Source organism: Phoenix dactylifera, chromosome 14, assembly GCF_051530095.1.
Source record: "Phoenix dactylifera cultivar Ajwa chromosome 14, Ajwa_hap1_PhDact_Kaust_v1.1, whole genome shotgun sequence".
NCBI classification, from domain to species: domain Eukaryota; kingdom Viridiplantae; phylum Streptophyta; class Magnoliopsida; order Arecales; family Arecaceae; genus Phoenix; species Phoenix dactylifera.
In genome coordinates this window covers 22,292,419-22,303,281 of record NC_143203.1, presented here as the reverse complement: position 1 = coordinate 22,303,281, position 10,863 = coordinate 22,292,419, and the positions used below count along the sequence as shown (strand labels likewise).

Sequence of the window (10,863 nt, the reverse complement as noted above, 5' to 3'; positions counted from 1 at the left end):
CTCCATTGTTTCTCCAAAATCTCTATCCAACTTGAGTATGAGGAGGATAAACTCTAGTAAGTAGGCTTTTTATTTTTTTGTCTTCCGGTAGGACGGTTGGCGCCTGGCCATTTTCTTCGTCGAAGCACAACCACAACTGGCCTTTTTGGCTCGGAGCTCGTCCGATGTTTCTAGGCTCGGATCTTCAATTCTAGCGGCAACACCCAACATCAATTTAAATATTCTCAATAAGAGCGAACTTATGGCAGTTCTTTTAAAAAAACTATATCCCTGAAATGGCATTACAAATCATCACGTCCAAATATATCCCTGAAAAACATTTAAATATTACAAGAATCTCACGTGTGCTTTGCATCGGGAAATATTCCCTACTTTTCTACGAAAACATGCGTGCGACGTCAGGAACGGAGGTCCGCATATTATTTTCTGTGCAAACTTACTACTGCATAAGAATTTTATACGTGTGTCTGCACCAATCAGCCAAAACATGTGTCTGCGTCCTCGCAACCGGTGATCCGACCCAGATAAGAGACCGCACTTGCGTCCTCGCCGTTGCCTGATCAAGGTTGGATTGTCAACGTTACAATGTAATTCGCTTCCGGACTACAGCTCATCAGAAGATTTAACCAATTAAAACAAGCAATGACGACAACATGTGGTGGATCGAGAGCAGCCATTAGATAATTCCAGCCATACCGCCGAGCTTGCATATCAAAAGCTCCCTATAGTTAGCCGCATTCTAATCAAGAGACCTAGTGATCATCAAAATTCTATTGATGTGACAGACAGGACATCATCCATGTGCCAAGCATTCACGTCCGATGTTCAGGTCGTACTCAAGCCAGTCAATTTTGATTGACCCATATGCCCGAATTCTCTAATGATAGGTATGTTCCTCCACCAGATATATACAAAAAAAGAGAGACAGAGGAGGTAAGAATGAAGAAAGACGCCCTAATAGACTAAAAACAACCTCTTTTTGTTCTCTAATTACCACATTGACTTAGGCATCGAAAGATCTCCCTCCGAATATGTTCTGGCTAAAAGACTTTTTTGCTCTATGTTGTTTCAAGTCAAAGTGCTGCCATCAACGAGAATCTCCGCTGGCGAGGACACAACCGAGACAACTTTCGGAACCCACGGCACACCCTCCTCCCCTTCAGCCCCACGTAAAGCCTCCATGTCCATGGCCTCTCCTCAAAAACCCTGTGATGCCTATGAAACTGTTTTAAGCTGTCTTCTTATTGTGTACTTTTGTAGCTTGTAATTTGAGTTAAAAAGGTCACCAACGTCTGGGTAGTGATAAATACTAGAAACGTGTATGCCAATTACGTGATAAATACTAGATTTCTACTCATGTGACACAGGACTAAAATTTACACACCTAGTTCAATCAATCATGTCCAAGTTGCAGAGAGGGCAATGGTCTGACGAACCACCGTAGCATCTGATGTAATAAACGCTAAAGAGCATTGTCATTAGACCCTGTTGGCATTTCTAGAGGCTTAGATCTCCCCAATATCTTATGATAAATAGCGAAAACACAACATGGAATCAGTAGATTATTACCATCATTGGATTTCATTAACTTTCAGATTAAGTATGATACCTGAACCTCGTGCCAGATTGATGACCAAACTGGTGGTGCAATTGAAGCTTCCTGACAGTAAGGTGAGGTGGCCCTAGTCGCATGCTGATTAAACCATTTAACAGCTAGCTCCCTTGAGAATGGCCATACTGCATGTAGAAGTGATTCTTCCCCGTAGTTACCCTTCTGTCCTTGTGCACCCAATACCAGTGTACACTCAAATCTTCTTATCACTTGCATCAACTTCCACCATTCCTGCTTCAGAAGACAACACCATAATTGGCTTGTGATGCCGCAAAAACAAGATGGACTCATCAAAAAGATTTTGTAAATTCTTGGACTACTTGAGATATTACATAAAAAGCTATACAAGCAGCTTCACTAATTATCCAATGACCCGACCTAGAGAGAAGCAAATCATTGAGCAGACTCTGACCTTGCCATGAAAAAGCCTTCCATGCAATGTTTATCAAACAAAGCAGCAACTTTTTGCACAAAGAATTAGACTGGATGACAGTATACGATGATTCCATGTCTTTTCATGCTGATAAAATCTGCAGAAAATAGAATGAGAAAAATGTAGCATATATGATTATTATTCCGCCCATCCAATCGATCTGCCCCATCTCTGCATCAATTCCTTCGTACAAATCCTCAATAAAAGAGAGAAAAAAAGAACAAAATAAAAACATCCATTAGCTATAAGGAAATGAATTACATATTAAATTGTGTCACATACTCAAATTACATCTTTGAGATGTAAAATGAATTCCTTGATGTTTGTTATGTTATCCTGGGTGCGGAGCTTGCCAGCAAATCATTTATATCAAAAGAATCTAAGTGGTGTTTGCCACACAACCACACCAAACCAAGTATCTGTAGCTTGTGGGGTGAATCACACATCACAATCCAGTATAATGAAATCTAATCTTCGGCGATTGAAAGAAAAACATTAATACAGCTTGTGTGACCACAATCAACAGCATCCATCTTCACAATACTTGATCTGCTCCATAGTTTAGGGCTCCTACAGATCCCACCTTATGAGCATTTTTTTCTCATCAAGAAAACCTTGCAATTGCTAAGCTGACAGCAGTGAAAAGAAGGTATAGCCCAACAAGGCAGAAGCCCCAGAACCTAGGCACCCGAAACCTGTACCAAGTCACTACCAGAAGAGAACCCATCAAGCTCAGGAGAAGGAACACAAAGGCCACCACAATGCTAACATGAAACCGTAGCTTATAAGGCTCTGGATATGTGCTTGCTGTCTCTATAACCAGTGCAGTGCCCAACCCAACCAGCATGTTGAACATGGGGCCTGCAAAGCAGCCTGCCATTGCCATTGCAGGCTGGCCGGCCTTGGCCAATGCCACATCAGCAACAAGATCTCCTACTGAATTACCCCATGCCAAGACCGTCAACCCGAGGATGGCAGGTGGTAATTCCATTATAGTTCCAACTGCTGCAAGACAGTTCAATAGTTCACCAGCCATGGTTGAGATCCAAAACACACTCATCATGAAGGCCATTAAGGTGGCTACCATCTGTTCGTTTTCTGGGGGTTCCTTCTCAAAAATGAAGTGCACTACTGCAAGACAGAGGCTTACAAACAGAACAACAGACCAGAGAGGAAAATGGGTCTGAGGGAGAAGGAAAACTATTTGCCTGTCTAATGTGACGAAGGAACTTAACGAATACAGGAGAATAAGGGGACACAATCCAATATTAGCTGCTATGTAGAATCTGTTCCATTCTGAAGGAGAAGTTGATGGGATTGTGAGCTTCAGAAGAGTTGCAACAGGAACTTCCCAAACTTGAAAAATCTGTCTAATAACAAATGTAAACAATTCAGAAACATAAGAGGTCAAATTAAGTTTTTTTAAAAAAACTCTATACCTCAAGAATCAAGATAAGTAGTTATATGGGTGATAAAGGGCTGACAATTGCTTCAGAATAAGTAGCGACCATACTTCCAAGATCATTTCAAATAAGATACATATTCATGAGAAACAATGCCCCACAACACCTTAAATCATAACACTAACCAACAAGAGGCAGCCTGACCTACAGTATTTTGCATCTTTACTTGACCTCATGCCATGTCAAAGCATAATAACTAAAGCATACTAACATGAGCACCAAAGAATAAGTTTCATTTCAAAAGATCACAAATGACAGAACTGGTAAGGACAGAGATTGTCAGAAAAAAAGAAGCTGTGCTGGCCACTTTTTTTGTCAAAAAAAAAAACAGATGCTACCTATGATCCTTCAATTAATGCACTTATTTCTTTAGTAAATACAACTAATTCATTCTAACCAAAAAACGATATGATCCTTCAATTAATGCAGTCGTGTCTTTAGTAAATACAACCAATTCATTCTCATCAAAAAACGATATTTTCAGCACAAGAAACAAGACAAGTACACAAAGTTCAAAGAGGGTCCAAACTTTGTAAAAGTCAATGGGATCACACCATCCATAGAATATTCATTCGAATCAATAACATGCATCCATCAATCACCCCCATCTATCTATAGCCCTTTCCTTCCTATGCTTCCATTTTAGAGAAACGAGATAGGCTAGAGAGCAAAGGGAAACATAGGGATGATGAAAAAGGAGTACAAATGAAGACAAATATGAGAGAGGACAAAGAAGTGAACTAGATGAGTGACCGGGGACAATGACCATCAAACTTCAGAAGCGACAACAGTGAACACCTCCAGCAATTTTTCCTTTTCTTCCTGTATACGTTAACATGAGAACTTTTGCCACCTCTCACTCATATACTGTCCTCCCTTTTCTCCTTGTTATATCAAGAATCCAAAGACAAGACACATTTCCTTATGGACAAATGCTCAAGGTGACAGAATGTAGCAGTAACTTCATAATTATCTCCTTTACTTCATTCCACACATAGTTACCAAGGTTGATCCCTCTATTTGCTTGATAAATTTGTTATTGGTTCAATTGCAATTTAACTTCAAGAGTCTTTTGGCTGCCTAGGCTTACAGGAGAGGCACCATCAAGGACAAACTTGGTTGTTTGATGACCTCAATCATGAGTGACTCTATTTTTACAAGCTCAAGCCAGAACAGCAGAATTGCCTATGAACTAAGCTGTAACAAAAATTACTTACTTTCAGAATACTTTAATATGATGACGAATGGGATGATTATTATAACTACAGATGTGTTCCATTAAAAAAAATCATTAAAAAATCTAGCCTCGTTCAAAGGAAGACAGGCTAAGGGAATAATTTAACCTCTTTTTATTATAAAAGGGGGATCAGGAAAGGAAGCTCACATGATAGCATGATATTGAAGTCTACTGATAACACCAGTATTCATGCATGAGAAACCAATATTACAATTTACAAATATCCCACCCTAAAATGTGATATATTCCACGCTGGAACTTTGTATGCACTAGCATGGAACGATGCACAACTTTATAAAAATATTTGCATGGGAATACAAAGATATATCATTCAATAATATTTTATAACATACCAATTTTAGCTGTTCTCTATTAGTATATAGTTATGTTTTAAAGAATGATATAAACAAAATAATGCTATATTTTGTAAGATGTAGTTATTATTTAATATTATTTTTTCTCTCTAAGTAGGTGGACCATTGGATTGCTAGGCTGAGCTAGTGGATGAGCTGTGTCAAATCAAAATACGTGGGTTGAAGGTCTGGGCAGGTTCCAGTTTGGCAAACACGAAGTGTGATAAGGTCAGGATTTGGTCATCCTCAACCTAATGCAAAGGGGGAAAAAAACTAATTTATCTATATGACATGTTTAATTAAATATGATCTTAGGCTTAGGTCCAGTCAAAATTATGGTGGTGTCAGGTTCGGTTTAACCTTATTGGACTAGCTTTCAGCTAGGCCAAACCTAGGACAGTTCCACTGCATTAATAGTTCTGGAATGGCCAGCCTTCAGTGCCCTGAACTGGCCCAATTGCACCATTTGTTGATTGGAACTAAATCAGGTTCCAAATCAAGATAGGCTGATATTGCAAAAATACTTAACAGGAAACTTTTTCCCTATATACAGCAAAGTGGATTTTATTCAAATCATTCAAAATGCCAAATCAGGATTTGACCTGTATCACTCATAATCTGTTAACATAAAAGTTGACATTTCATCATGCAGTTTAGAACTGACTTACTCACCCTAATCAGTTTTAAAAAGTAAATCATTTCAATGATTTCATCATGGAGGTAACATAACTATGTGTACAATCAAATTAACATACAGAAAAGAACCTTAAGAAAAAGATAAAGATAAAAGCATTCTTTGTTTTCATTTTCCTAATAAACTATATTGGAATTGCAAATTGTGCATTGCATTAGAGGTAGGGCCAGAAGAGTTTAGAGAATATGGGAGCATTTTGTCGCTCTGAAATAACAGAAATAATCTGGTGCACTGTGCTACGGCGGTAGATGCATAGTTAAGTCACGAAACACTTAACAATGTAAGAAATCCTAATTATGAGTGATAACTTTAACTTCACTGAGGCCTGATTAATTCTATCGAAGCATTAGATTAATTTGACATAACCATAAACTCATGGCCTATAGCATGCCTCAGTTGCTAACCATAAGCTCACGGTCTATAGCACCAATCAGTTGCTTCTAAATGTAGATTCTCTTAACAAAAGATGAATAATGTCTACAATTTTATATAAATTCACATAATACTAACTACTTTAGGTTTATGATCTACTGACACAGTTTTTACTGAGTCAGTGGCATTGGATTAATATATAAATTCACATAAAACAAAAGATGTTATATTTGCACCTTAAACTTTACAAACTGCTGTCTGGTTAACCATGTGTCCAATGATTTGTCTTAACATATCTTTCAATACAATTGCCCTTCACTTCCACAAGAAAACTTGTGAACGTGTTTATTAAGCACAACAGCAGATGAAGAAAATGAACGCAGGTGCGTAGAAGCATGTTGTGATGATAAAAAATATAATAGTGAACATGGATACGTGATTCAGTACGTAGCTAGGCAAAGGAGAGGCAGGCATAGGCAGATACATTGTATTTGTTTTGCCTCTGTACTTGGAAACAAGATTTGGTACCTCATGTGTCCTACTACCTTTAAAACGTTTCATGAAATATTCCACATACATGCACATACACAAAGAGAACCTCTGATTAGCGGGGGGAATGTTGTAAGATTTATGACATCAAGCGATATGCATGGCTTATCACTCTAATTTGTAAGTATATTGCAAGTGGATACAAGCATTCTTTGGTTTTTATGTGTCCCATTGATCATCTAGAATTACAAGCTCATTCCTAGCTGATCATGAGAAGATGCTGCAAGTGTCTTAAGTTCAACTAAAGATTAGTTAGCCAATTTAACTTATATTAAGTCATTGAGTAACCTGTTTTTCCTTCAGACTTACAGTAAGTCATTGAGTAACCGGTTTACGTTTCAGACCTAACAAGATCGGATATTATACGAAGGGAAAATTTACTTCTGTATCTGCAAGTATCAAAACATGCATTTACTCCAGGTGTTAACATTAAGTTTAACAACTGTCGCTTTGCCAGAAGCCCATCTATTATCTCGAATAAACATTTGAAGCAAAAAGGTAGCATGCAATACTACTGATTCTGCGCAAAATAGAGCAAGCACTTGATGTAGCTCCTGAAACAGCTCCAATTTAAGAAAAGAAAATTCATAATCCACTAATATGCTTTGTCAGTGTCATTTGCGACCTTTGTGGATGCTAGACAGAAATCATACATGATGATTCAATTATAAGAGAACAAAACTAGTTATTTTACTAAAACAGAAAATTGAATTCTACAAGTTTGGCTCCCTCGTATCTCAACAACTTACTTAAAGCACTCTGGAAAAAAAAAGGTACAAAGTTCCATTAATGCACAGATTTGAAGCTTTTTTTACTAGTTCTCGAAAATAATTGGCAAACCACATATAAGTTGATCTTGGATAAAAGATGTGAATGATACCAATTAGCTTAGTATTCCGACATCCTCTGTTCCAGACAACAAATAAACCTTAATTATAGCCCCTTTGCTTAGGATCATATTATTTGGTTTGAGATCCATAACTCATGTGAGCTCTTAACAATCAATAAACTCTTGTATTTACAGCCATATAAAGAAATTATATCATTCAAAATCCATTTAATTTGATGCTCTAAAATAATCAAACCTCAAGTTTAATCTTTCAACGCGTACCTTTCCAAGCATCCCATGAAGGCTCCATGCAGATCTGGCTTTGGCATCCTCCAAATCTCCCATGACTTTCCCGGACTCCCAATCCAAACGTTTTGAAGGCTTGTTCCGATCCTCCTCCTCCTCGTCGACCACCAAGCCCATCTCCACCTCCCCTTCCTTCGCTCTCCCCCCTTCCTTCCCTCTCCTCCCTTCCACCACCAAATCCATCCAGAAGACGAAGCCGACAAAGAACAAGTAGAAGAGGATGAAGCCCACAGCCTGCCACAAGAAGATCTCGGCGCTGAGGTAGGCGTAGAAGAGGGCAGAGGCGGCGATGAGGTAGAAGAAGACGTCGCGGACAAAGGGGCCGGGGTTGAGTGGAAAGGGGCCGGCGAGGACGGCGACGGCGCCGACGACGAAGGCGGAGACGAAGGCGCCGGCGGAGAGGATGGCGCCGAGGCCGGTGCGAGCGTGGCCGCCGCGGACGGCGGCGACGGAGGCGAAGACGTCGGGGGATCCGTTGCCGAGGGCGAGGAGGGTGACGGCGGCCATGGAGGGGGAAAGGCGGAGGTGGGCGGCGAGGCGGGTGACGACGGGGGAGAAGTGGTCGCGGGCGGCGGATACGAGGAAGTAGAAGTGGAGAAGGAGGAGGAGGGAGAGGGCCGGGAGGGAGAGGCGGGAGTCTCCGGCAAGGAGGCAGAAGTGGACGGCGGCGTAGTTGAGGAGGCCGTGGGAGTCGCCTCGGCAGAGTGCGAGGGCTGCAGCGCAGCGGCGATCGGCGGGAATGCGGCGGACGGCGGAGCATGGGGGCGGCGGCGAGGACGACTCGAGAAGGAGGCGGGATTTGGATGGGGTGTTGGAGAGGGGTTTGGGGGGGAAGAGGAGAAGGAAGAGGATGAAGGAGAGGAGAAGAATTGAGATGATAATAAGCTTCAAAGAGGATGAAGAAGAAGAGGAGGAGGAGGAGGAGGAGGCCATGCCATTCAGTGACTGCTGAGCAGTGTAAGCATGGCAGAGGGAGGAGAAATGGTGGCGAGGAGAACAGAGTGTGGGATCTTCCAAATTTGAGAGAGAGAGAGAGAGAGAGAGAGAGAGTTCCCAATTGCCAGGCAATGGTGCACAGTGGATGGGTGGGCTAAATTCTTGGATTTTGACATGGAATGATGATGGGTTGGGCCCTAGCACAGCTTACTAGCCTAGCCCATAGCTGCAAATGGAGGTTTAAGACAATAAAGTATAATTAGATTTTTTTTATTTCTTACTTTCTCATAAATATATATATATATATATATATATATATATATATATATATATTACATATCTCGCAAAAATTAGGCACCAATTCTCCTAATTTGTGACCTACTATATGATCTTATATATAAAATATTAAATGTTTCAGCGATTATATAGCTACAGCCATTGTGGATATAACGGTAGATGCCCACGGTCAAGTTATTACTATTTCTTTCTCCTTCCTTATATTGAGTTTTTCTCTTTTTTTTTGATAAATGAATAGCTACAAAAGGATTATATATATATATATATATATATATATATATGAACTTCTAAGATAGCATATAGTTTGTGTTTTGTTAATTTAATTTTGATCGGTTAGTAGTACATTGTTAATATATAACATAGGTCATACCATCATGAGATCTCTTCTTGTTTGTTGACTGTCTATGGAGTAACATGAAAGATTTGGGCTGTCTGCGGATCCTTGATTGCATTAAATAGTTGGATCCAGTACATATGCCTTAGTTATTGTCACACATGTTTTCCATGCTTGTAGACTACATGCAAGATATTAATGAGAAGTTATGGAGAGTTTTGAAGTAACATTAGAAATAGGTTTAAATATGTATTATACTTGGTGGATTACGACCTTGTAGAACTTATAATGAATAGTTAGGAAAATACTGAATGGGATGACTGCTAGAGTTGGAACACATGAAATGCATATGCCTGAGAATATATTATGGGGCAGCACTTTTTATGGGATATTAATAGGGAGTTGGGATCCAATTTTGTGTTCACTTCTATTGTATACCCACCCATTCTTTGAGAGCCAACTCCAACTTGAATTAAACCTTGCTCTTTATTTAAGTGGCAATAGATGGTACTATGCAAGCAAAGCATTTAGTGGTAATATCAAGACAGAAATAAGGAAAAAATAAATGCATGCAGGTCCTTGGCTTCGCAGTTGGCTGCAAGTGGCCCAAGTCAAGTCTTTCCCATTATAATTGATGATTGGTAGCTTGATTGCAGACCAGGAGTGTAACAGTGTAATCTAGCTAAGCTGGGCTAAATCGAGCTTGGTTCAAAATTACATTATCAGTTTAATTCAAGCTTAAATTCGAACTTGGTGAACATAAGTTTAATTAATTTCGAATCAATTCATGCTTGGTTGAAGCTTATTTTAACATTTAATTATTTCAAGGAATAAAAAAAGTAAAGCCTTGGTCTTGTTGGAGCTTTACCGAGCCGAGCTTGATAAAGCTAGGTCAAACTTTTGATGCTTAAAATCAAATTCGAGCCTATCTTGCCAATTCTAGCTTGGCTAGCTGAGGTTCAAATTTAGCTTTATTCAAGCTTTTCGAGCTCGAGTCTAGTTTGATAGCCCTACTGCACACCTCCTTTTTTTTTTTTTTTTTTTTTTGGTACAACGGCGGCTCACACACTGCGGGTGTGAATGCGGCCAACAAGATCAAAAAATAAAACACTACGTAATGGCCCGAAAACAGATCCACTCCCAACCTAAACAAAACCACCGGATTTGTGAGTCGCATAGGAGGCCACCCAGTCGGCCGCTCCGTTGGCTTTCCTGAACATGTGTGAAGTCTGGTGGGAATTGCACTTCTCCATCAACCTCCTTTGCCTGCAACCAAGCCTGGTGGCCTCCCTGAACAAAGCACTTGGCATTCACAAACTATATGTGGTCCTCAAAATTCCAAGCTCCCATTTGGATTATGCCCAACTATTTTGCATCATGATCTAACCACACTCTCTTATCCTATTTTGATCACATCATAAACCTTGGCCATCACAATTAACAATAAG

General features: G+C 39.9%; 1 protein-coding gene across 4 annotated transcripts; it reads right to left on the bottom strand.

Moving 5' to 3' along the window:
* Nucleotides 1–1,551: 1,551 nt before the first annotated feature.
* Nucleotides 1,552–8,921, bottom strand: CAX11 (cation exchanger 11). 4 transcript variants are annotated; one of them, XR_015973087.2, is made up of 3 exons: nucleotides 7,825–8,898; nucleotides 2,025–2,142; nucleotides 1,552–1,843 (listed from the first exon to the last, which is right to left on the bottom strand). XR_015973087.2 is itself a non-coding variant. In XM_088710634.2 (2 exons), the coding sequence occupies exons 1-2, from the start codon at nucleotides 8,779–8,781 to the stop codon at nucleotides 2,128–2,130; spliced, it is 972 nt and encodes a 323-aa protein (XP_088566760.2). In that variant the 5' UTR covers nucleotides 8,782–8,898; the 3' UTR covers nucleotides 1,552–2,127. The 4 variants fall into 4 exon arrangements, 3 of the variants coding, with proteins under 3 accessions (XP_088566760.2, XP_008793676.4, XP_038988208.2); XM_088710634.2 differs by having other exon boundaries at nucleotides 1,552–2,142; XM_008795454.6 differs by lacking the exons at nucleotides 1,552–1,843; nucleotides 2,025–2,142 and adding an exon at nucleotides 2,158–3,411 and having other exon boundaries at nucleotides 7,825–8,921.
* Nucleotides 8,922–10,863: the final 1,942 nt, after the last annotated feature.

Bases quoted from the DNA above. Each gene is read 5' to 3' on its own strand.
- CAX11 (XM_008795454.6), bottom strand. From the start codon at position 8,781: ATGGCCTCCTCCTCCTCCTCCTCCTCTTCTTCTTCATCCTCTTTGAAG. The intron at 3,412-7,824 runs GTACGCGTTGAA...GTTATTAGACAG, and splicing joins TTCATGGGATGCTTGGAAAG to ATTTTTCAAGTTTGGGAAGT.